Source organism: Phragmites australis, chromosome 17 (assembly GCF_958298935.1).
Source record: "Phragmites australis chromosome 17, lpPhrAust1.1, whole genome shotgun sequence".
NCBI classification, from domain to species: Eukaryota; Viridiplantae; Streptophyta; class Magnoliopsida; order Poales; family Poaceae; genus Phragmites; species Phragmites australis.
Genome location: NC_084937.1, coordinates 23,482,227 through 23,510,101, shown reverse-complemented (window position 1 = coordinate 23,510,101; position 27,875 = coordinate 23,482,227). Strand labels below are relative to the sequence as shown.

Sequence of the window (27,875 nt, the reverse complement as noted above, 5' to 3'; positions counted from 1 at the left end):
AACTTGGCTCCTTGCTTGCCGCCGTGCTAGTGCCCCTTTTCTCTCCCTCTCTTTCTCTCAATTTCTCTATTGCTCTGTTTGTTTCCCTCTCTTTCTTTCTTTCTCTATTTCTCTATTGTTGTCTCTCTCTCTCTCTCTCTCTCTCTCTCTCTGTATATATATGTGCACATATATATGTTCATATCTTTTCTGTATATTTTTTTATATCTCTCTGTTTGATTTTCTTTATATTTATCTCTCTCTCTCTCTATCTCTGTCTCTAAGAGCCTCTGTATATCTCTGTATATGTCTCTCTGTTTGATTTTTTTAATATTTATCTCTCTCTTTGTCTCTGAAAGCCTCTTTATACATCTCTGTATAGATCTCTTTCATTGAATGTGCACAAATATGCAGAAATTTCTTTGAATGTGCACATGTTAGCAGAACTTTCTCACCCTCCCTCTCTCTCTTTCTCTCTGAATGCTTTCCAATCTCAGTATGCTATATTTTTCTTTTTAAGGTATGCTGTATGTATGTCTCTATGTATATATGTCTCTGAGGAAGACTCAGTGGCTTATATCTTTCTGTTTTGTGGTTTTCTGTGTGCTTGTCTCCTTTATGGCTGCCAACTCTTTGTCTCCTCTTGTGTATCCTTTTGTTGTATGGGGTGAAATTATATTTATATATATATATATATATATATATATATTCATTTATTTGTGTTTTGTATCTTTCATATGTAGGGTGCGGTGTAGCTTTTTGTTGGTTTCAGGTGGATGTAATAATGGCTATGATTTTCCTTTGGTTGGGTTTGGCGGTGTCTATGCCTTCTTCATAGGTGTTGCGATGGAAATTCATTGTTTCATAGCAAGCTATTTTATATTTATGGGTATTTATGCATGCAAGTAGCTGGTGGTTATAACGATCTGAAACCTAAAACCTGATTTTGTTACATGAACTTGGCTCCTTGCTTGCTACCAGATGCACCATGATGATTAACTTGTGAAAGCTTATTGCTATTTAGTGAATGGCCTTAATTATATATATGTTTTCCTGTTGAAAAGAAGTATAACCATGTGAAAGCATGTAGTCATGACTGCAGATCTATCTATTTTTGTACTGAATTTAACTCATCTTTATTTTTGTCTTTCCCTTTTTCTTACTCTCCTCTTTCTTTGTATCTCTCTCTTCTTCTATCTCTTTGTTTCTGTCTATATTTCTTTTCTATCTCTCAGTTTCTCTCTCTGGTCTCTTTTTTTTTGCTTTCTTTTCTCTTTCTTTCTTTGTACTATATTTGTGCCTTTTCTATGTTCTACTTATGTGTCTTTCTTATGTCTCTATGCTCTCTCTCTCCCCCATGCATATTCCTCTTTGTATGTCTTTATTTATCCTTCTCTCTTCTCCTCTGTCCTTCTATGTATATTTATTTCTTTATGTCTCTCTTTATTTTTCTCTCATTGTCTATCAATTCTGTATTTTCTCTCTCAATTTCTCTATTGCTCTATTTTCTCTCCCTCTCTTTCTCTCAATTTCTCTATTGCTCTATTGTTTCCATCTCTTTCTCTATTTCTCTATTGCTGTATCTCTCCCTTTCTCTCTGTATATATATGTGCACATATATATGTACATTTATTTTCTGTATATTTTCTATATCTCTCTATTTGATTTTCTTTATATTTATCTCTATCTGTCTCTATCTCTGAGAGCCTCTGTCTATATCTGTATATATCTCTCCGTTTGATTTTCTTTATATTTATCTCTCTCTGTCTCTGAGATCCTCTCTATATATCTCTGTATAGATATCTTTCTTTGAATGTACACATATATGCAGAAATTTATTTGAATGTGCACATGTTAGCAGAAATTTCTCTCCCTCTCTCTCTCTCTCTTTCTCACTGAATGCTCTCCAATCTCAGTATGCTGTATTTTTCTTTTTTATGGTATGTTATATGTACGTCTCTATGTATATATGTCTCTGAGGAAGACTCGGTGGCTTATATCTTTCTGTTTTGTGGTTTTCTGTGTGCTGGTGCCCCTTTATGGCTGCCAACTCTTTGTCTCATCTTGTATATCCTTTTGTTGTATGGTGAATATATATATATAAATATATATATATGTATGTATGTATGTATGTATGTATTCATTTATTTGTGTTTTGTATCTTTCATATGTAGGGTGTGGTGTAGCTTTTTGTTGGTTTCAGTGGATGTAATAATGGCTATGATTTTCTTTTGGTTGGGTTTGGCGGTGTCTATGACTTCTTCATAGGTGTTGCGATGGAAATTCATTGTTTCATAGCAAGCTGGTTTTATAGTTGTGGGTATTTATGCATGCAAGTAGCTGGTGGTTATAACGATTTAAACCCGAAACCTGATTTGGTTACATGAACTTGGCTCCTTGCTTGCTACCACATGCGCCATGATGATTAGCTTGTGAAAGCTTGTTGCTATTTAGTGAATGGCTTTAACTATATATATGTTTTCATGTTGGAAAGAAGTATAACCATGTGAAAGCATGTAGTCATGACCGCAGAACTGTCTATTTTTTACTGAATTTTAGCTCATCTTTATTTTTATCTTTCCCTTTTTCTTACTCTCCTCATTCTTTGTATCTCTCTTCTTCTATCTCTTTGTTTCCCTGTCTTTATTTCTTTCCTATCTCTCAGTTTCTCTCTCTCTCTACTCTCTTTTTTTTTTCATGTCGCCGTGGTAGTGCCCCTTTATGGCTGCAGCTATTGTGTTGGCGTCTTTGTATTTGGTGCGTCCGACGGTTTCTCCGTTCTGGGCTTGGCCGACGTGCAGGCTGATGGTTGTCTACTGATCCGAGCTCTGCCACGCACGTGTTGTTGCCACCATCTTCTGAACCGAATCCAGCCGGCATGTGTGTTCTCGCTGATGTGCCGTGTGTTATGCTGTCTTTTGGTCTTTGCACCCGTTTGTATGTTAACGGGTTTGGGCCGTTATGCAGACTGGTTTTGGACATATGCCAATTGGTGTTTTGTTTTGTTGGATTTTGAGTGTTTTAAACTAACAACATATACTGCAACTATTGATTGATTCAAAATCTGACAGATTTTGACAAACAAAATCTGTTGACAGATGAATAGATAGACCCTTTGTTTTTTTAGAGAGGAGAGGAGGAGAGGATTTTTTTTTTTTTTGAGAGGGACTGAAATGAATGTTTTCCTTTAACTTTTCTTCTTTAAGAGTAGACGCCTCGTGGCCAAACAAGATCATCTTCGAATTCAAAACATAGAGGGTCTTGAGAAAAGGATTCATAATCGTTTCATTCTGGAGGCTATGTGACTCTATTATGTAAGTAGGGCTATGTATAATGTGCCAGTTATTTCTTGTTCTGACCTACATTGCCTCACGATTTCCTCATGTCTTCTCCAAGCAATACACAAAGGGAGACATGGGGTGTGATTGCTTGTCTGTATTTAGAGATCCTAACCTAGCGGATGCATATAATCTCATAAAGAAACGTATTTAATTGTTTGTATCTACTGTTCTAGTTTGACCTAACAAATGCAAATATACGTCTTCAGCTTGACTCGACGGATGCAGGCTCCTGCATCGCTCATGAAGACGAGCCCACTTGTCAAAATCACGAAATCATATTCATGCGAGCAACCAATTATAATCTTAATCCTTACATTTGCTCATATACTGTTAGATTCGGTCAAACTAAACAGGAACTCAGTTAGTCTATCCGGATAAATATAACTAATTAAACAATTTTTTTAATAAATATAATTTTGCATCATGTCTCCTTTCAACCTATAAAGACAATCAATCACACATGTGTAGCTAGTACATCTTCATTGGTTGTTAAGGTGCATGCATCCTGCCCAGCATGTCCTTTCGCAAGGGCAGCATCCACCAGCCTTCCTCCCAAGCATTTTCAACGAGGGTTGGCGCACAGGCCCAAATCAGGACCACCCCCTGCCCCCCACACACACCCACACACTCACTGATCATGATAGATTAGAGGGCTTAAAGCAAGGCATTATTTAGATGAGAAAGCCACAGGTGCTTAAGCCTTTGTACAAGTGCCCACATGTTATCCCTCTCAATATCCAAAGTACATATTTTAAACCAGACAGCATCGCAAGCCCTACTACGAGTCTGATGTGATATGTTTGTTCCTGCTCATCCATTTCGTTGCCGAACACGTATCGGCTGCAATTGTGTAACTGCACATGTGATCTCGATTGTTGGATTCTACACCGGTATCTAATATAGGAGCCGTGGAAGGAAATTATATAAGACCGATTATCACAGAAAGATCTTCATCTCCGTGTAACACGTGTTCTCTACTTCTCTCATATGTGTTCAATCAGACCGTTAAATTCAAAACGAATAGCGTGGATCAGGATCTCACGAAGGTCTTTCTGTAGAGAATCTCATATAATTTTCTTCCTCCCAAGCATTTTTAAATGAGTATAATTTCTTTCCGATCATCCCAAATACCCAAAGACAGACTAGATGGGAACGAGAAAGATAATGCCTCAGATATCAGAAGGACGGTTTTACGCGCGGCACAGTCTCAATGGTTCTACAAAAGTGCGTTCCACAAATCTAAAACAAAACAAAAGGGGCGTCAAAGGATCAAGCAACAACTGAACAAAAGGAAAGAGTGGCCAAGGGGACCGAGATCAGGTTGGTTTGTCGGAGGGAGATACGGCGCCGTCCGTCCTGAATCCTGATGGTGCGCTGCTGATGCTGCTACTCCTAGTCCGTGTTCCAACACTGCCACCTGACTCGTGGTCGCCCGCCCGCCCGCCCTTTCGCTAGCTTGGTCAAGGAGGGATGCACCTGCGCCCCTCCAAGATCTCGCGCGAATCCTGTTCCGAGCCCGACCTCCCCCGCCGGTAGGGCCGTGCCCTCCGCCCGCGCGACGCGTGTCCACGGCGACGGCGACAGAGCGCGAAAGGCGACCGGCCGCTTTCGCGGCGACTGCAATGTGGCGCGCATCCGGCGGCAGTTCCTCCCATGTGGCAGCAATCCGGCAGTCACTGTGTTGACTTGCTGAGCTCCGATGCGCGATTGGTTGTCGTCTCTGTTCTTTTCGATCAACTGCTGAGAAAGGGAGCTGCTGCCGATTTGCCCTTGATGTCGCCGAGGTGATGGGCTGAATAGTGTATAGAGAAATGGAAATATTCCAACCGCGTGTACAAATTTACGACGGGAAGAACTGGATCAGTGTTGAGAGGTGGGGGAGTTCCTTGGCTAGCACAGGGCCGCGAATTGACATGGGACGATCGAAAAGACGTGGATACATTCTAGATTTGTAGCATCTTTTAGCTGATTGTCAGTGAGCAAGTAGCTCTTCGTTCATCGTACGTGAAATCCTCTTGTTTTGTTGAGAGAATCAATCCTGTCCCACAATGACAAGTTAACTGGATGCGCACAGTGCCGTGCCTTCAGTTGTCGTTTTCATGTAGATCAAACTACAGTATGTGTCGTGAAAATGATACGATCGAGAGGCGGCTGGACAGGAAATTCGTGGCGGAGATTACAGAGCTCGTGGTCCGGGAGGAGCATCGAGCATGGCTTGCTGTTGACCTAATGGACAAATAAATCTGCTCGGAAGTTTTATGTGTTTAAATGCGTTGATCCGTACGTATGGTTATCCAGCATAGTTGATGGCTATGTTTATCTTCTCGGCTGCAACTCTGTTTCGGCAAACATGCTCTGTTCGAAAAAAAGCTTTGCCTCCTTTATAAGCTAGTTTCTTCAGATGTTACGGAGAGCAAAGATTTGCAGTAGATCGAACTGGAGCTGAAGCTTCCCTAGGCCCTAAATTATTTCGTTCGTGCTGGTACAAAGGGAGAAGAACAATAATTGAGCATCACGAACCCCACTATAGGTACAAGATCAGCGACAGATCTCTTGAACGTTTTATATAATCCATGCTACGGCCATGTGATCCTAAAATTTTAGCAATGCCGGTCCTGGATGGATTATGTACACACATGCTGTGAGCCAACATTACCGAACACTATCCATGGTGGACCTGGCTCGCTCATAATTCCGCAACGGCTTTGAAACAACCGCAACTACTTCCTCACGCACCAAACTATTGGCGCGAATTCAAGGCCGGCGGGCACTGCCACATGCCGGCGACGAAGACAGCGCCCGGCAGAAACGGTTGCGCGCCTGCATGCCGGGGTCGGTTCGCCGTTGCAACGGGAAAGACAACTCGGCCTAGCATACGGATTATCTGTTCTTGTATCTATTCCACTTAATATATATTTATTCGTTAATTTTTTTAACTATCTCATAATTTTTTTACCTACTTATTCGATATGAATCCCAACGTAAATAAATGATTCTAATAGTCCATACTTACATAAGAGCTAGTATAATTTTTCCTTTTCTGTTGCAACTCAGCAATGCAACAGCGGATGTTACCTGCTTCGGCCTTCATGCGTGCCTCATGTACGAGTGGTCGCTAGTCGATCGGTCATCGGCACGCACGACGTCCTCCACCGGCCGGCAGCCGTACGGAGCAGCGGCGTGAGAATGGCGGCCAAAGGCACGTCCAAATCGACTTGACGAGATAGGAGCGGCAGCGAGGACACGGCCACCGTCTCCATTGATGAACGGTCAACGAACTTGTCGACCGACCGATTTGCCAGGTCGCTTTTGCACCGTAAGTACGTAAACCAATGCAGCGGGAGAAAAAAGGACACATGCGGTTCCTGCGCTTGGGGTGCATGCGAACGAAATTTAAGGATCACACTGTACCGAGAAGTAATCGAAAATGAAGCACTGCATGCATGGATAAAAAGGTACAAAGAAATGTACTGCCTACGTGGGTACGTACGTACGTACGCGCATGCACGGATTGCGAGTCCAACAAAAGCTTGGAGCAACCACGTCGTATGCGGATACAACAATAAGCGTATCAAGGCTCCTACATCTTTACACACGCATGTGATCATGCGCACAACACTCAACAGTACGCCGACTGGAGCAGCAGCAGCAGCAGCAGCAGCAGAGACCACCGGTCGAAGAATCGAAGCCACCGGGGCGACCGACGACGCGCGCGCGACGGCAATATATGAGACGTCTGTTACATGCCACCGTGCGGAAGCGCGTACTGCCACGGCGCGTTGAGGGCCGGGTAGGCGGCGCCGAGCGCGGCCGCGCGGTGGGAGGCGGCGGCGGCGGTCGCGGCCGCGGCGCGCTCGAGGGACTGCACCTGGGACTTGAGGAACTTAACGTAGTGGATGGCCTCGTCCAGCATGGATGCCGTGTCCATCTTGGTGCCGCCCGGGACGAGCCGCTGCAGAGTGCGGATGCGCTCGCTGATGCGCTCCCGCCGCAGCCGCGCCGCCACGCTCTGCGGGTCCTTGGAGATGCGCACGTTGCGCCGCTTCGGGGGGCGCACCGCCTCCGGGTCGATCTCCACCGGCTGTAGCGCCGCGATGTGGAAGATCATCTCCCGCATGGCGTCCGCCGACGACGGCGATCCCAGCTGCCCGCTGCCGGCGTCAGCGCCCGGGGACAGCATGTAATCTTGGGGCTCGGGGCTGGTGGCGGGGTACACGGCTGGCGGGGTGTACTGGTCCGGGTAACCGGTGCTGGTCGTGGTAGTCGGCATGTATGGTGGAGGCGAGAAGCAGTGAGCTGCAGGGGTTTGCATGGGGGATATCGGCGGCGAGATAGGCGCCATCAGAGACTGGTCGAGCGCAGTGAGCTGCTCGAGCTCAAGCATCATGTCCATCATCTCAAGCTGCGCTTCCGGGCTGTAATTCAGCAGGTCAAACTCCATCAGTTCGGTTTGGATCGAGCGCTACGGCCGCGACCTAGCTAGCTATAGAAATTGGCGAGTCTTGTTCTTGGAAAGGGCTGAGACTAAGAGTAAGATCAGCGATCTCGGTGAGCAGCTAGCTAGTGGCTATTTCAGGAAGGTCTGGAGGTTTTGCGAGCTTTGCGTTGTTGTCGAACTGCAAGGTGAAGATGCCTATTTATAAGCAAGGCGGCTACGGACTGGTGGGGTCGTTGCATATTTTGCAGTGTACTGGGTGACGCACTGAAATGCAGCAAATGCTCCTTCCTCTTAGCATCAGCGAGCACTATCAATTTATTTTTCTTTTTATTTCCCTCTGTTCTTTCGCCCTTTCTGCTCCTTCCGGGAATTACACCACACTGAATATGTTATATGTCCAGATAAACTTTCGCTTTCTTTATTTTCCATGAAAAGGACATCTCAAGGAGAACACGGATCAGCCGATCTTGCAACATATATCGAAGAATGCCGACAACTAATAAGCTAATATTCGAGCAAAAAAACATCCTAAATGACCCATCTTTAGTCAACTTAAATTTTGTTGAAACGTCATGCTCAGTCTGATATCCTGAACCTCTGTATCCTCTCTTTCCCTAGAACCGTATCTTACAGTGGGGCAAAGGCAACTTCATAAGTGAGAGTGGATATGAGTTATCTCGTTCGTTCATTTCTCATCTGATATTTATATATTTGTTAATTTTCTCATATATTATATGTTTTTTATATACCTCTCCAGTGCATGCGCAATAGCTAATGGAATTATGCCCTCCTTTGGCTACTGCCGAACGTTCGCTGGTTCACGACGGTTTGACATGTGGACAGTGATGTTGGTGGCCGCTTCTCACACATTGCGATCCCCGTATCGGTAGTGGAGCATAGCTGGCCTCGAAAAGAAGAACAGTGGGAGGACCGAGCCTGCCTGTCCGAGTCGGATTGATGGGCCGTCTCTGGTTATGCATATGTGCACTGAATCGTGTACTTTTTCTACGAACACGCATGTAGATCGCGGTGGAATAGGTTTACTGGTGTTGTGCCTTGTTGCACGACGCAATCATGCAAAGGCACGAGTCACATGACAAGCTACTTGCTGGCTTCCATGCAATAAAAAGTGCGAGGAAGAGCAAGGATTGACACGACCATCGTTACCACATCGGATCATGGTAAAAAAAAACTTTTTTTGTTTTAGTCTGCAAGTTGGCATCAGCATCCAGCTCCGGACATGGTCAACGTTGCCAGAACGTTTGCTCGGGTTGGTTGGCTCGCGTTTGGTACCTACACGTAAATAACCCAGACCCGCCTTGCACCATCCGACCGCGTGTTGGATCACATGGAGACGATCTGGCGAGGTACAGACACAGTCTGTTCACTTGCCGCCTTGCATGGTCCACGCCGGCCGCGTCGACCGTGCACTGCACAAGCGTCCGCCGAAATACAGACGCACAGCCACCAGTCTCGACCTGCTATAGTCAATTTAGATGCTTCTACTCGCCGTACTAGCTAATGTATCGGCGAGGTCCCCTGTGGGCTCCGTTGGGGCTTTTTGAGTGAGGATGGTCGATTGGTGCTCATGGGCAGAGGTGGGACTTGGGCTGGGCTCATCCTATCATGCCTTAGGTCATGTCAGGCTGTGCTTCCCAGGTACGATTAGCACGTCGTGTCATGCCATGCTGTCACGACTCATCTCCCGCAAGGCCCCACGCACGGCCCAATGGCACATCATGCCTTTCGTGCTGGGCCAGCACGAGCACAACGCTGATCCCCCCCCCCCCCGCTCGGGAGCATCCTCGCGTAACTGCTCACCGCGGCCATCGACCACCTTGAGCATTGCGCAGACCTCCGCCTGCACGCATCGGATCACACGCTCGAACCACACGCATAGACTCCAGTGACGGCCCCTCCTCCCCTGGGATGAATGTCGTCGGTGTCGTGGCCTCTGGTGTCTCTGTCTCCATGCGAGACAGCGAGAGAGACGGGATGGCCGCTCCACACGTCTCTCCTCTTATCCACACGACACTGCCTAAAGAAACTTTACCCTCTCCTAGTTTTGCTCCCTCTCTCTCTCTCTCTCTCTCTCTCTCTTCACATCTTTAACATTCTAAACGTGGTAGCGTTCGAGGTCAACCAGCCAGGCCACGTCATCCAGCTCGACATCAATCGTCCGATCTTTTATCGACACATGACGGTAATCTTCACAAGTGACCAGCGGCGACTCCATTCAAGTCGATTCCTCAGAGCCGTGGAACCCTCTAGAGAGGAAGAGCTGAGAAAGAGTCCAAGATCCCAACTGAGCTGACCACCACTGTCACCAAGGCTATGCGTCGTGCCTCCCACAACCGCTCCGGCGATCCGCTCCCACGTACTCCTTCATCACCGCTGCGCCCATCTTCACCGTTGTGCCCTGCCGCTCGGCTATGCATAGTCGCGGGCGCACTGCCCCGACTCTCCCCACCATGGCTCGCCTCCTGTTGCACCACCCGACCTGCCGGCGCTCTTCTTTCTTTGCTCGGGCGTAGTCTGCTGCCGCTTGTGAGTAACCATCCAAATAGTATTCTAATTAATCATCAGGAGGATCATTATCAGTAATCGCAACATCAACGATTAATCATAATACCATCATGGTAGTCCCGGCACGTGTTTTGTACACAAAATTAGAACACGTGATGCCTTTTCCAACATATAATATCATAACAAAGTTTAAGAAAGAACGAGTAATTAACATTAGATTACAAGTTCTTAAGTATTCAACAATTTGCAATAATTTACATAAAAGATTAGATTAACTACGCAATAGAAACAAAACTATAGATAACAAAAGAAGAGTGAGTCACCTGCCCTTAGGCTCCACCCTAAAAGCTGTGCCACTCGAGAGTAGTTACCTACTCAGACCCGTCACCAATATCGGCGGGCGTGAAGTAGGAAAAAACAAGCTCCTTCTCACCAGATGTACCTAAAAGAGCAGCGTGAGTATGAAGATACTCGCAAGACTTAATCCATATAGGGTACATATAAATAACCTAACTATAAAGATTATGCATTGAGTCATTAGCAAGGAGAATGCCACAAAGTTATGTAAATTCATATGCATAATCAATATAGAGACATATGTGTGAGCACCTATACTTAACCAAGTAAACCTTTCCAATCCTATAAACAACATGAACGTAAATGTAAATGGAACCATCTCATGTAACCAACGGCCATTGACAATCATGCCCAACAAATCATACCAACCATCCCACATTCGTGAATCTACGACCAATACAAATGGATAAGAGCATACTCATGACCGAGAGTGTAGCAATTCAAATTATTTTTACACCCTGCAGGGGGTACAACTTTACCCACACGACACGAAAATTATACAGCTTGAGTGACCACATAGGCCCACCCAAGGGGGTACCCGTGCCAACCTTTCTCATACCCGGAACCACCCACTTACAATGCCCCTATGGCACCGGGGTTACTGCAAGCATGTCCCGGACACCTCCGGCTCTCCGCCACCTTGCTTCTTCTTTTCTTTTTCTCTTACGCGTAATAGGGTCGCAAGGCAAGTATCGGTACGACATATGATATTCGGCTTACCTTACTATTAGATCAGCATGTGGTTAGTACGGAAAGTACTAGATCCAATTGCACCGACGGATGGCGCTTAAACGATGCAAGCGGTCTATGGTGCTCGGGCTCCTCTCCCGAACTACCCCAAGAAACTCCTCCAGGGCAGAAGACACCCCTAGCACCTCCCACATCTCGCATCAACCTCACCACTCATCCAACCATCAATATCATAATCAATGTTTGTGAACAATAAGTAAGCCCTAAGTTCACGAACAACGGATAAACCATTGCTCGACTTCTATCGAGGACCTATGCATTGCTAAGCATTTCGAACGACTATTAAGTTAGACATCGATAAAGTTATCAAGGCTACAAGTATATGGATAATCAACAACTCAAGGTAAAGGTAATGCATAAACATAGGTTCTACCCATAGACGCCCAACATCGAGTCACTGAACATGCAAACTTACATAAAGTATAACTTATCAATTTAGACTCCACAATTCAATCAAAGGGTGTAATATGATTATATGCTTGTCTTGCTACTCTGGGGTTTGCCTGATACTTCCCGCACAACACTCGTAAAACTCCAGGAGGTTGGCGTTGCTTTCACTCACTTGGACTGTCGGCGCAATACTCTCTAAACGGAATAAGAATGCATTGCATAAATAATAAATGATAGAAAAGTGTGCACATGATGCATGCTTGAATAATACTAGAGTGTCGTGCTTCGAAAACATTTGCAAAAGATCTCTAAGTGATTAGGGTTTTCAAGTGTGAAACCTCGGACAAGCTAACCTAAGTGCACATAGCCTTGCATGGCTGGTAGTCAGACTGCATAGAGGTGATGGTCAGACCGCTGGCTTGCATAAAGTTTCGGCCTCTGGCGGTGAGACCGCAAGCATGCTAGTAGTCAGACCAGCCCTAGTGGCGGTTTGACCCCTGTATAGGGTTGTAACTCAGATTCTTCGGCCCTAACTGGCGGTTAGATCAGACCTATCGGTGGTCAGATCGCCAGACCTTATCGACAGCGCCCTTGTGGGGTCGCCGGCGAGAACTCTGACAAAACCTTCAATGACGAAGGGTACCAAAGTGCTCCATAGGGCTAGCAGAGTGCTTCTAAAGTGATTTGGACAACATTTAATGAACTAAACTCAAAATACCTCATGGATTGGATCTAGGTGAAGCTAAGTTTTTTGTGGTGAAAATCGAAATGGTGACCGCCACGAGCTAGGAAACAATGGAAGAAGGATATAGGGAGGTTCATCTTGGCGTGAGTGAACTTTGCATTGGATCGGTTTTCCTCGGGGATGCTTCGATCCATCGATTTGGCTTTCGCAGGGTGACGGAGCTCGCGGTGGGAGAAAACGATGTGAGAGGCGAATCCGGTGGGGAAAAGAGGGAGAGTACTTGGGGAAGTCCTCCAGGAAGCTCGTGGTAGTCTCTTCCTTCGATCTCCAGCCTTCGAATGCGATGAACGAATCACTTCACTCTTTCTAAGGTTTGTTGGAGAGAGGGAGAGAGTGAGAGTAAATGAGAGAATGAGAGAGTGAGAGATTGCCTTAAGTGGTGCATGTGCTGAGTTTTGGCGGTGAGACCGCCAATTCTCCTGATCAGACTGCGGTAAGTCCATATGGCAAACCCACGTGGCTGCACACCTGGTGATCAGACCGTGGGTAAGCTCGGTCAGACCGCAAGGTGGTTTTTGCTGAATTTTCCTAAGTATCCCCTTATTTTTACTCTCCACCATTTTCTAAGTAGTTGGGGCTTCTCCAAAGTGCTCTAAACCATCTCTAAATTACTTGAAACACATTTCAAATCAACTCGATAAACAAATATGTTTAATTATATGCGATGATGATCATGTATGCTTAATTACGTAATTAGCATTTTGGGATGTGACAAACCTCCCCTTAAGAAGAATCTAGTCCCGATTTTCGGTAGACTTAGGGAGAAGGTCATGGTGATGGAATGAGAAAGATTTCTCCTCAATTGTAAAGAATCATGTCAACTTTCATCGATGGAAGAAAAGATAATCATTGGGCCTCCCTATGAACTAGCGGTCAGACCGCAGCTAGGCTCGATCAGATCGCGACTCGGTTGGACTGTGAAAATGATGGTTAGATCGAAATCTATACAGAGAGTTTTAGGCTATAACGGTCAGACCGCAAGTCTTGTGGCGGTCAAATCGCCTACCAACGGTCATACCAGCAGAGGCACTGGTCAAACTGCAAGCCAACATAGGGTTTTGGAAGTTTTAACGCCTCCGACAGTCAAACTGGCAGATCAATAGCGGTCAGACTGCCAGGAGTAGGTTTCTCCCATTTGGAAGGTTTCTAAGTGCACTCTTTGGAACAAAATTTTCATTCAACACGGTGATAAATATAGACATGCGAGTTGTCCATATTGTGCAAAATTACAACAACATTTACAAGTTCTCAAAAAGCTCGGGATACTCAGAGCAGATTTTATCCTCGTCCTCCCATGTCGCATTGCCTTCGGTGTGGTTGCTCCATTGTACTTTGATGAACTTTATGGGATGTCGTCGAGTCTTGTGTTCCGCTTCATCTAAGATTCGGATTGGTCACTCACAATATGAAAGATCCGGCTACAACTCTTGGTTTGCAACTTCGATCAATTCGGTTGGAACTCTAAGGTATTTCTTCAGTTGTGACACGTGGAACACGTTGTGGATAGCGAAGAGGAACGGGGGCAAGTCCAATTGATAGTCCACCTCTCCACGCCGAGCAACAATTTAGATGGTCACACGTATCAAGGTGCTATCTTTCCTCTGACTTGAAACGTCGAACTCCTTTGAGTGGACAAACCTTGAGATACACAACATCTCCAATCTCGAACATAAGTTCTCTTTGGCGGCGATCCACATAGCTCTTCTATCATGATTGAGCCATGAGAAGACACTTTCGATTAGTCAGAACATGCCCTTCTACCTCTTTGACTAAATTTGAACCTAGAAAAGACCTTTCGCTAGATTCAGACCAATTCAACGTCATTCGGCATCTACGACCATAGAGAGCTCCAAACAACGACATTTCAATACTTGTTTGGTAGCTTTTGTTGTAAAAAAAACTCGGTGAATGGCAAGCATATCTCCCACTTCTTCCTTATGTGAGAGTACAAGCTCAAAGCATGTCCTCCATATTCCAATTCACCCTCTCAATTTGACCATCAGTCCGGGAGTGGTATACGGTGTTGTGAAAGAGCTCAGTTCCTATAGCCTCATGTAGGCTTTTCCAGAAATGAGAAGTGAACTGAGTGCCTCGATCGGAGATGATCTTCTTCAGAATCCTATGAAGGCAAACAATTCGAATGAGGTACAGGTCCACATATTACTTGATCGAATACATAGTCTTGACAGGAAGAAAATGAGCAGACTTTGTCAATTGATCCACAATGACCCAAATCGAGTCCTATGTGAGGTCTTCAGCAACCTGGTAATGAAATCCATACCGATCTCCTCCCACTTCCAGGAGAGAATGGGTAAAGGTTGGAGCGTACCAGTCAGTTTGAGGTGTTCGGCCTTCACTCTTCGATAGACATCACACACAGGAACATATCGAGCTATTTCTCACTTTATGCGAGTCTACCAAAATCTGGGTTTGAAGTCTTGATCCATCTTTGTGCTCCCGAGATGGATGGATAGCAAAGAATCATGAGTTTCATCAAGAATTTTCTTCATCAATGCCACGACTTTTGAAACCACTAGCCGGTTCCCAAACCACAAGACACATTGGTCATCCTTAGAAAAACGGATAGCCTTGTCTTCCTTCATTTTATCACGGATTCGGGCCATGTCCTTACCATCCTTCTGAGCTACCTTGATTTCATCCAGAAGGGTGAATTTGATCTCCAAATTTACCAGAAATCCCTCTGGGACCATTTTAAGCCCAAGGCTCAGAAAATCATCACAAACTATGGTATTTTCGGGCTTGGCCATAAGGCAATTGCATCGAGGCTTGCTCCTCAGTGCATCGTCAACAACATTTGTCTTGCCGGGATGATAATGAACTTCTAATTCATAATCTTTGATCAACTTGAGTCACCTTCTCTGCCTCATGTTCAGAATGGCTTGAGTGAAAATGTATTTGAGACTTTTGTGGTCCATATAGATACAACATAAATTTCCTAGCAGATAATGGCGCCAAATATTTAAGGCATGCACAACTATCGCAAGCTCTAAATCATGGGTTGGGTAGTTCTCTTCGTAGTGCTTCAATTGGCATAAGGCATAATCCACAACTCTGCTCTCTTGCATAAGGACACATCCGAGGCCTATGTGGGAAGAATCACAATAGACGTTGAACCCTTGTCCACCTCAGGCTAAGCGAGAATAGGAGCGGTCGTGAGCAGTTTCTTCAAAATCTGGAAAGCTAACTCACATTCACTCGACCACTGAACATGTTCCCTTGCTTTAACATCTCGGTCATGAGCTTAGCAATCTTGGAGAAGTTCTTGATGAACCGGTAGTAATAACCCGCAAGTCCAAGAAAACTCCAGATGTCGATGACATTATTGGGTTGAACCCAATTGAGAACCTCTTGTGCTTTGCTCAGGTCAACGACAATTCCATTCTCAGACAACACGTGACCTAGAAAAGTGACTTCATGGGCTAGAACTCACACTTGCTGAACTTGGTATAGAGTTGGTGATATCGAAGTCGGCTAAGAACAACTCAGAGATGCTTAGAATATTCTTCTTCAGTATTTGAGTATATAAGAATGTCGTTGATGAAAACTACAATAAACTTGTCGAGTTCCTCCATAAACGCCATGTTCATCAAATACATGAAGAATGTCGGAGTATTCGTCAAGCCGAAGGACATGACGGTGAACTCACAAATCCCGTAGCGGGTGGAGAAAGTTGTCTTTGGAATATCCTCCTATCGGACTTTTATTTGGTGGTAACCCAATAAAATCAATCTTTGAGAAAACACGGGTACTGGTCAGGTGATCAAATAGAATATCGATCATAAGAAGTGGATACTTATTCTTGACCGTGACCTTATTCAGCGGACGGTAATCAACATACATCCGTAGAGTGCCATCCTTCTTCTTCATAAAGAGCATCGAGCATCCTCAGGGTCAGAAGCTCGGACGAATGAAACCCTTCTATAGCAACTCCTGAATCTTGTTCTTCAACTCCGCCAACTCATTTGGTGGCATCTTATAAGACTTCTTAAAAATTAGAGCCGTACCAGGCAAGAGATCAATAGAGAATTCCACTGCATGCTCAGGTGGTATTCCTGACAATTCTTCTGGGTAGATACCAGAAAATTCACAGACCACAGGAATATCCAAGATATATGTAGCTTTGACAACCTTCAGAGTATACAAGTGGAGATACCCTCCCTAAGATGAAGAGAAACCCTATCACCCTTGGGATTCTTGAGAGAAACGACTCTCTTAGCACAATCAAGACGAGCCTCATACTTGACCAACCAATTCATTCCTAATATAGTATCCATTCCTCTAGTATCCAGCAGGATCAATTTTGTAGAAAACTGAACTCCCTCAAGTAGAATCTTAGTCTTAGGGACAACTCGCTTGGTTGTCAAATTAGTACCGGGTGCATCAATGTCATAATCAGAGGATAGGGTCTCGGTGACCAAGTTTTGACTCAAAACATAACTACCCTTGATAAAAGAATGAGATGCTCCTGAATCAAAAAGAACAACTACAGGATGAGAGTTCACAAGTAGCGTACCAACGAGCACGCTATTGTCCTCTCGAGCCTTTTCATTTGTGATGTGACGCACTCGGCCACATTTGGGGACGTGCGTGGTCTGGGAGGCTTGAGGAGTGGGTTGAGCGGGTGGTGACCTTGGAGCAGTCACCATGGCTCCCGGCTTCGGATAAGGGCAATCCCGTGTAAAGTGGCCGACGTGCCCACAATTGTAACACGGGCCTTGTCACACACCCCTAAGAACCAGTAGATCTTGGAGGTTGTCCTTACGAAGAGGAGAAAGTCAGGCATTGCACCATCCATATTGGTCGTGGAGCAGTCGAGGCCGACATGTGAGATGGAGGAGGCTGACTCTCCATCCATGCACGTTAAGAGCTCCCACCTATGGAAGGCGACGGAACCCTCTTGCATTTCTCCTCCTCCTGTTGGTTCTTCAGCTTGAACTCCACTATGAGAGAGTTGCTCACTAGCTTGTTGAAGTTGGTGAACTCATGCACTGATAGCAGGTCTTGCATCTTGGAGCTGAGGCTGTTCACAAAGCGGTATTGCTTCCGCACGTTGGTGTTGACCTCATCCTAAGCATACTGTACAAGGTAGTTGAATACATGCACATACTCCATATCTGATCTACCTCCTTACTTGAGGTCTTGGAACTCTGGCCTCTTCATCTCCATAATCCTCTTAGGGATGTGAAAGTCACGGAAGTCTTGGCAAAACTCTGCTAAAGAGAGCGCCTTCTCATGGTCCTCGCACCGAAGGAGAGCGAGTTTTTGCTCGATAGTCTGCAGCCAATGATCGACGTCAAGAGGATCCTCAGCATGCGTGAAGATGGGCGGTTGAGTCCAGAAAAAATCCAAGAAGTCATCACGGCATTCGTCCCCACCTCCTCAATGAGGGGCCGTGTTACGCACGAGAGCTTCGAGGAGTGCCCACTGAGCTTGACGGTTCTGTTCAATTTGTATAAGCACATCTGCCATACACAATGGTGGAGGCGGTGGAGGGTTGTTCTTATTGGAACCCTCGAGAAGATCATTCCCGAGATTGTGACGGGTCCTCATCCTGTTGTGATGATAAAATGAAATAGGGAAGGGTCAAACTCCGACATAGCATAGCAGCATTAGCCGTATATCATTTGATTGGATCCCATAATATCGTATATTTGGAAAAACACATGCATATGGGCGATAGAAAAATGAAGGGATGCTCGATTCCTATCTACATGTTTCTTTCTCGAACGTGTCTCTCTGCAACAAACATCAAGATCACAGGCATTCATATATACAATGATTACCAATCATCACCCTTCATGCTACATATTATTTCTTGCATGAACAGTGCGTGTGCATCTCGCCACACAAGTGATATTTTATACATTATTGCCAACATATTCACTTCATGTATCGTCGCCTTACAGAATACCCCATGTAATTGTCACATGAGTAGATGATCATATCTACCATCGTATGATGGATGTTCAAACATTATTACCAACATATTCACTTTTTTTTACTATCGCCGTACGGGACACACCAGACCCCTACCTCGCACTAGTTGAGCCCTGATATTTATCACCATCGGGATACGTTCCTTACCTTTTTCGTCAATGCAACATGATTCATGAAAAGGAACATCACAATACGAAACTAAATGACATAAGTGTCATATGCAACAACATATTATACTTAGAAGCATAATATAGGAAGTTCATATATATTAGCAAGAAGGGCGCAAAAAAGAACTTTAGTGAGTTGCTTAGTGATATTGACACATTTACGAACCCACATCTTAAGCATGTTTAGGCTACTTCATTAAACTAAGCTCTGATGCCACGCTATGAGGAACCGTCCAAATAGTATTCTAATTAATCATCAGGAGGTCATTATCAGTAATCACAACCTCAATGATTAATCAAAATACCATCCAGGTAGTCTCGGTATGTGTTTTGTGCCCAAGATCAGATACCAACATATAACATCACAACAAAACTTAAAAAAAGAGCAAGTAATTAACATTAGGTTACAAGTTCTTAAACATTCAACCATTTACAATATTTTACACAAAAAATAGATCAACTACGTAGAAGAAACAAAACTATAGACAACAAAAGAAGAGTAGAGCCACATGCCCTTAGGCTCCACCCCAAAAGCTTCGCCCCTCGGGAGTAGTTGCCTACTCAATCCTGCCACCAACATCAGCAGGCATGAAGTAGCCAAAAATGAGCTCCTTCTCACCAGAAGTACCTAAAAGAGCAACGTGAGAGAGAGAGAGAGAGAGAGATATTGCCTTAAGTGGCGCCTCTGCTGAGTTCTGGCGGTTAGACCGCCAATTCTCCTGGTCAGACCGTGGTAAGTCCATATGGCAAGTCTATGTGGCTGCACACCTGGGAGTCAGACCGCGGGTAAGCTCGGTCAAACCACGAGGGCGGTTTTTGTTGAATTTTTCTAAGTGTCCCCTTATCTTCACTCTCCACCTTTTTCTAAGTATTTGAGGCTTCTCCAAAATATTCTAAACCATCTCTAAAGTACTTGAAACACATTTCAACTGGACTCGATAAATAAATACGTATAATTGCATGCAATGATGATCATGCATGCTTAATTACGTAATTAGCATTTTGGGACGTGACACTGGTGAACTCCTTTTCCTAGCCGGCCTCGTCCCCCCCTCCCCCCCGGTCTTCCTCTCGCGCTACTCGGACAGGAATCGCCGCCAACGAGCCCCTCTCTCGGTCGCCCCCTCTAGCCATCTCCCTCTCGGTCGAGCTTCCCCCTCCTCTCCAGCCTATTTCAACCTCCAAGCCGCTTATCCCTGGTCTGCCACCGCTGCACTTAGTATCCACCATGGCTGTCACGTCCTAAAATCCGTAATTGTGTGTTTTAATCCTAAAACATGCAATTTCAGCTTCATGTTCCAGTTTGGGTCACTGGAGCACCTCACTTTGAATCAATAAGGTGGGAGAAGGAAAAACTAAGAAAAATAAAAGAGCTAGAAGCAAGTCTGGACTTTCCTCTAGGTAAATGGGGCCCACTTAGGTGGAAAATATCTCTCTATAGGTGGGCAACAACACTCTCTCTCCCCCTAAAAAGCTTGCCCATACGTACTACTCATCCACTCCACCAGATAAGACTTTTTGAGGAAGCAAGTTGGAGTTGGCTGTCTCTCACTCTCTCTCTTAGGCTCCCTTTTTCCCCTTTTGGATCCCTACATCTGGGAGCAAGATCAAGGTACGTATGTGGTACTCACGTGACCACCAGCTCAAGGACTACTCGTCCATCCAATTCATTTTCAGTTTCCCCGAAGGAATTCGAGCTGGTTCTGAACTTGTTTGGTGTTCTTTGGGTGAAGCAAGGAAGCAGCAGTTTTTCCACTCTTCTCCAAGCCATTTTCCGTCGTTTCCTCCTTCAACTGGCGGTCACCAATCTCAGCAAAGGACCTTGGGTGAGTCTGCTAGGCTCCCATGGCAAGTATGCTCATTTTTTGTTGGATAGATCTTGAATCTGGAACTAGGGTTGCAAAGTTCTTCAATCTGGGAACAAATGAGGATTTATGTGGATTTGAGTTAGGAATCATGTTGCTAGACGGTTGAGCAAAGTCTAGACCCTGTACACCCTTCTAAGCATTTTTACCTTTGAATTAGAGAGACTCCCAGGTTAGTTAGCCTAGTTTTTTCCTTCGTAATAGCTGCTATTCTGAAGCTGCACGAGGCTGATTTTACTGTAGCGCCCAAGTACTGTTCATCCGAGCAAACGGGTACTGTTCACCCCGAGCACCCGAGCACTATTCACCCCGAGCACCTGAGCACCCGAGCACTCCTCACCACGAGCACCCGAGCACTGTTCACCCCGAGCACCCGAGCACTGTCCACCCGAGCACCCGAGCACTCTTCACCCCGAGCACTCTTCACCCCGAGCACCCGAGCACGGTTCACCCCGAGCACTCCCAGGTACTGTTCACCGAGCACCCGGTACTGTTCATCCCTGGGTACTGTTCACCGAGCACGCCAAGCACTCTCGGGTACTGTTCACCGAGCACCTCGGGCACTGTTCATCGAGCCCGGTTACTGTTCACCCCGAGCACCCCCGGTACCGTTCACCCCTAGCACTCCGGGTACTGTTTATCCCGAGTACCCCGCGAGTACTGTTCATCCCGGGCACCCCGAGCACGGTTTATCAGGCTTTCCTGATAGCTGATAGCTTGTAAAATTCGTAGTTAATTCGTACGAACTCCAAACTTTATGAGACCACTTGGAAAATTCTGGTTTGGATAGTGTGATCTGGGAAAAATATTGTCATGTATTGTGGAGCATATTTTTCTTATATGGTCGCATTTCATACATGCTCATTACATTGCACGCGTTGCTCTCTATAGTGAACGCCGATCCGTCGATCCCGGAGGCCATGGGCGATCGTGAGGCGTCCCACCTTTCTGATCCAGGGCAGCAAGGCAAGCATCGTTCATATTGCACCGTGTCTACTTAAAAATTTAATATGTTATCTACGCTTATGTATACATTGCATATGTCGGGTACTGAGTTGGGTAGAACCTATGCCGATGCATTATCCCATTTCGGTCACATGCCATGTGTTGTTCCTAGGAGCCTAGTGGTGTCATCGAGGTCTAATTTTAGTTCGCTATGCTTAGTGGTACTTAGGCTTTCCTGTAGAAGTCGACGACGGCGTCCACCGTTGTCGCGAGCCTAGGGCTTATTACTTGTTTACACTTATGGTTGTGTTGATGATGAGTCGGTTTGGTGAGTGGTGAGTTGAGACGAGGTGTGGGCGGTGTTAGGGGTGTCATCTGCTCACGAGGAGTCCTCAGGCAGTTCGGGGAGGGAACCCGGACACTGTAGACCGCTTGTACCGGTTAAGCACCGATCATCGGTGTAGTCGGCTTTAGCACATACCTTACTCACCACATGCTGATATAATGGTAGGCGAGCTGATTACCTTCGCAGACGTGGTCATGTGGGCCTCGTCATAGACGGTGTGAGTCCGGTTTGAGTCCGGGCTTTTAGCGGTAATAGTTTGCTCGGGGAGTAGTTCTAATACCGCCTCGCCGAGCTATGGTTGATCCACATGGTTGGGCCTGGTTGGGAAAGGTTGTCACGGGTACCCCCTTGTGTGCATCTTAGCGGGTGGCACAAGCCGTATGGTCCCTGTGTCGTGTGGGTCCAGGAGTATCCCCTGCAGGGTGTATAACCAGTTCGAACTGCCGTGCTCTCGGTCATGAGCATCGCTATCGCTTATCTCCACCGAGCGACCATGTTTTAGTCGTAGAGTTTCGATGTGGGTTGTGGCATGGTTGGATGGGGTTGGTTTGGTCGGTATGTGGTTGGTGGTTTGGTGGGAATGGTTTGCTTTTATACACTTGGTGTTCATATATCTGTTCTGATCAGTTGGTTGGCAGGGTTTGAGTCGGTGGTTGGTTAAGTCAGTTGCTTACACCTAGAGTCTAGGTTGCTTACCGCTTAATGAACTTAAACATGTCTTAATCCTTGCTACAGCTTCAAATGCATGATCCTTGGAGTCGAGAATATATATACTCATACTGTGTAAGACTTGCTAGTACCTTCGTACTAAGGGGTGCTGCCCTTAAGTTGCTTTCAGGTTCGCAGGTTGGCGAGGGGGAGGCAGTGTTCGGCTACTTTGTGCCTGCCAATCAGGGTGGCGGGCAGGAGTAGCACCTTCTACTCCGAACTCCGGCGCTTTTGGTATGGAGCCTAAGGGCATACGGCTCCATACTCTTTTGTTGTATAGGTTTTTCTTCCGCTGCTTAGCTGTTGTTGTTCCTCTTTTGTTGTAAATTGTGGAAGCAGATGCATGTTTATTAATGGTAATCCAGTTTAATTATTTGCTCTCTATTAAATTGTGTTGTGATATTTGAGTTGGAAGGCATGTGTTCCGATCCTGGGCACAAAACATGTGCCGGGACTACCGGAATGGTATTCTGGTTAATCGTCGGGGTTGTGATTATGAATAATGATCCTCCTGATGATTAATTAGAATACTATTTGGACGGTTCCTCACAATGGCAGCGCCTCCGGGACCAAATTGACACCGGCTCTAGGTGCTGGATGCATTAGATAGAGCGGTGCAACACTAGGTTGTGGACGGCGACGTCCTCCTCTGGAGCCAATTTCCTCTCTCTCTCTCTCTCTCTCTCTCTCTCTCTCTCTCTCTCATAAAAAGCAACTTGGATCAAAGAATCTATCTCTCTCACACTCTCAATCTGTCTCTCTTTCTCTCTCCCTCTCTTTCTATCTCTCACTCTCTGCCACAAGAAAACAACTTGGATAGAAGGTATAATTGAAGAAACCATATATCAAGATAAATATTTTATTTTGATTTATGTAATTTTCCCCTTAATAGCTCATTGTATACCGCATTAGTTGGTCGAATGAGTTTACACCTAAGGTGTGAGGCTACCATTCTTTATAATCCTGAATTATTTTTGTAGGTTATAGCCTCCTGTTTCTGTGTTGGATTGAATTCCACTTGATCCATCCGGGCTCGGATTCATTCCTTCTTTCCATGGTAACGAGCAAGCGTGTGACATTCATATAATCAAATCTCTTTTGCGGAAATCTAACACAATATTTAATCATGCAGTACATCAGTTCTGCTTGAAGATTGAAGGAAAAGTTCAATGGCATATTATTTTTCTAAGCAAACTTGCTATATTACTTGTACACAGATATTCAGGTGAGTTCAGACAAGCAGAGTGGTAGCTCACTCTTGGAAACCCTCAAGATGGGGAGGGTTAGGACTATCCTAACGCATACATATCCATATCCTCATGAACACTCTAGTCATATCATGACTGCACTGATTATTACCTATATCTTTTTTATATCGTTTGACAATATGCATACACTCATACATAAACTGGACCACAATATCAAGTGGTGGTCCATGTATGTTTGCCTCATTGGTTTCTTCTATTTCTTTTCATCTCCCTTTCTTGGAAGAACCATTCAGCCAAGTTACTCAAATTTCAACCACTGGTATGTTACTATGTTTTTGTTTCCTAACTTCTTGAAAACTCGATATATTACACATTTCTAGGCATGTCTCTTGGATTTGCTTCGCATCCCTATACCATCTTCCTACCTTCCAATCAATGGGATTGATATGCGCATGAACCTTTCACTTTTTTTACAATATATTTCTCCTTAATTCTTTTCATAATTGACTTTCATATCATATTTATTGGTCTCTAGTACATTGGGCTGGTTGCTCGCATGGTAGAAAGGAGGCCAGGAATATGGACAATTGTCCAGAACTGTACTGTAAGTTTCCTAAATTGGCCATTTCTATTTTACTCCATATTGTTGCTCCTCAAAAGAATAATTTTGCAATTCTTTCAAGTAATCAGTATTGCCTGTTGTTATTCTATAGTCATTATGGTAATCGTGCTGTGCACAAAAGCAAATCTTTTGTTAGCAGCTATGATCCAAATTTGCTTGGTTTTCTCGAAAATGAAAATGGAAGTACGTGGATATCAAAATTTCTCCTTATGAATCAGTTGAAAGATCTGATATGTTCATCTTGGTTTGCTCATGTTGGATCTGCAAGTGATTATCCTCTTCTTGCTAAATGGGTTATCTATGGGGAGGTACCACTGGCTTCTCCTTTATTCATCTATTTGTTCTTCTCATACTTATCTATGACAACATCCAGTTAGTTTGCAGTGGATCCTGTGCTAGCCCATCGGATGAACTATCTCCTTTGTACTCATTGTGGGCTACATTCATGGGCCTCTATATCACAAACTTTATTGTCGAGAGATCAACTAGGTATGTGTTTAGTGTTTATTATTATTGTTGCATTACTTGTTGTCATGATGGAGGCTACTATTGTTTCTTTCTGAGACCTCAAATTCTCTCCTTTGAATGTTTAGTATTTTTGCATTTCTTAATTATTTTTGGTGAATATTTCAGTTGGGCTCTTACATACCCATCAATAGATTTGGAGGAGGAGAAGCTGAAGAGACATATGAAACCATATTTCCTAGACATGGTACCTTGGTATTCGGGGTATGGTCATCTACATTATAACTACAACAAGTCAGAAGTTAGATTCTAGATGAAACCAACAAAAAACATCTGACATATTCAATTTTGCTTTGTGGAGGACATCAATTAAGTGCTCATGGTCACTAACCTATGCAATGATGTTAAGTGTTCATGGTCAAAATATTTATAGTATATTTATGTGAAAATGACACTGTTATTCCTATTGTACTGGTGATCCCAAACATACTGCTATAATTTAAGCATGTCGATGTTATTCCCATTGTTGTTTGTAAATTTATCATAATGGTTGAATATTTTGGTGCTTGCTTTGTGACGCAGAGAAATATATTTCTCACTATGAAGTATTGATGATAAACTTATCATACATGTTGAATTCATTGGCCAAAGCTCAGAAGGTATGCGGATATTTACCCGTTTCATTTGAAATCATTCTGATTTTGTATAATTAAGACTTGCAAATATATTTTTGTTAGTTCTGATTAGCGGTTACTTTACTCCCTCCGGTCACAAAACCATGTTGTTCTAGACGTCAAAACACAGACTTAAAGTAGAATAACTTGTTGTGTTTTTTGGGTTTGCCCCTTCAATCATTTACCTATCAAAGACCAAAACTATGAATTAAGTAATGTGAAACCGCTATATGGATTCATGATTCATCTATTACATTTTTAAATGCTCCACATTTTATATAAATTTCTGAAGTAGAACCACCAAGATAAAGGGCATAAGGGAGATCACTAGGTTCAACTGAATGCAGTTCCTTCTACCATATGTTGCAATGAGAATACTTACATAACATGACAATCAGATCGGAACAGAAAATCCAACTCTCAGTCACAAATTCATGTCATTTTGGACATACATGAAGTCAAGTTTTTGAAATTTTGATTATTAATAGCTTTTAAAATATATATGCCCAACTTGAGCATTTGTTTGGTTCCATATTGCACTTATAATTTCAATGTTTGACACATTATAGCTGTTTTTGCTATTTTACTATTGGTTTCTTTTGTTGTTACACCATATGGCACAACTATTGGATGCAGAAACAGAGTCCCCTATAGAATTTCCATTATAAATTTAGCATCCAACAAGTTCTCCTTGTATTGTAATGTAAATATCAATTGTGTTCCAAAACAAATGTATAAAGCATTAGCTTTAGAGAAACAGCTAAGGTCCATCGTATATTAAAAAGAAAAGATTAAGGTTTATGGTACATATGCAAATTGTTGGTTGATATTATGAATTGACTTTTGATATGCAGATTATTTGCATGTCAAACATTGATCCACAAATGTCAACCAACAATTTGCAAATGTCCCAGAAAACTCAATCTTTTCTTTTAATATACTATGGATTTTAGCTATATCTATAAAGCTAATGCTGTCGATTTAATTACATATTTCATTTCGATATTGCAACTATTTTTTCTACGAATTTATTTGTTACAATTAAAACAATTTCCGCTTCAATCTTCAAGAAGCTTAATATCCTAATATATATATATATATATATGAACATGTATAAGAGAAAAATATTGTTAGTCTTCTATATACCAATAGACTGCATTTTTACTTACGTACATTATTACATTTGTTTAGTCCAACTACAAGCTATACTAATCTCTTGCACACGATGCAGTGGGATCATATTATCTTGGATGAGGTGATTTCTATGCCTGTTATATTGGAATTTAATGTTTTTGAGTGACAGTTTGTAAGTGCAATTAGATTTGAGAAAGAAATCTTGGTTTAGTATACTGGAGGCAAATGGAACTTTGTCTCTACTTTTCAACAAACTTTTCTTTTGGGCTTTAGAGATTTGGTTGTTACTGTGTCACATTGTGTACCTAGGAATGCCAAATTGCCAATATTTTGCTTCCATATTTCTAATGTGTTCTTTTATGCCATCCTGGTATTCTTGTCATAAGTTAGTGCGTAGTTGAGGAAAGTAAGTGTTCTTTTTTGGTTTTAAGGCTAGCAAGTCTTGTATTATTCCGAGCGTAGATTAATTCTATCTTTCATGTCATTAGTACATATTTAGATGTGATTAGGCTAAACAAGGTGTTGCTTGATGGACTTTATGCCGTTATAAATAAGAGAATTGAGAGAGTCTTAATGCACACAGTAAGATCCACAAACTTCTTGGTTCTACAATGAACGGTTGTCGATATGGGTGGCAGTTCGTCAAGTTTTATGAAAACCTGGGTTTGAGCTATTGGTGGGGCGTACAGTGGTAGCGCCCCACCCACCCCGAGATTGAGTTTTAGGATTTCTGAGGTGCACATGATTTAGATGGTAGGGTGTGCGCATGTACGTTTGTACTTAAAAAACTACTTCTCACATTGTTTCTCACAGACGAGTCATTATAGTGTGCTAATTACACGTCATTTTTCTAGTTGTATTATAATATTAGAAGTTTGGCCATCTGTAAGTGCCTGGCCAGGCTATTTGTACCACCTCTATCATTTTTGTAAGCCAAAAGGTTCACTGCTACCCCTCCCCTCCTCATCAATGCTTTCTGCATCTCTCTAACATCTCCCCGTCCCTCTTCCTTTTATGTCAAATGGGTTAAAAAGTTATCACCCAAGCCATGGACAATGAAATGGTACATGATACGTGGAAGAGAATGACTTGGTCCATGTGAGAGTCATGGGCTTTTTTTGTGTCGGGCTAGCCCAATCACAACCCATTTTTTATGTCAGGTTAAACTATCTATTGTACCTCATATCAAGATCTAGGTTGATCCATGAATTGTATCGGGCCAGCCTAGTCCATCTATACTCGTGCCGTGCCGTGTTT

At 43.9% G+C, this 27,875-nt stretch overlaps 1 protein-coding gene across 1 annotated transcript; it reads right to left on the bottom strand.

Annotated features, from left to right (window-relative positions):
* Window positions 1–6,736: 6,736 nt before the first annotated feature.
* On the bottom strand, window positions 6,737–7,950 carry LOC133896716 (transcription factor HEC2-like). The gene has a single exon (XM_062337314.1). It carries the CDS (start codon window positions 7,759–7,761, stop codon window positions 7,060–7,062), a length of 702 nt encoding a protein of 233 aa, XP_062193298.1. The 5' UTR covers window positions 7,762–7,950; the 3' UTR covers window positions 6,737–7,059.
* Window positions 7,951–27,875: the final 19,925 nt, after the last annotated feature.

What these genes read in the sequence shown, in the direction of transcription:
- LOC133896716 (XM_062337314.1), bottom strand. Translation starts at nt 7,761, where the DNA reads ATGGAGTTTGACCTGCTGAATTACAGCCCGGAAGCGCAGCTTGAGATG.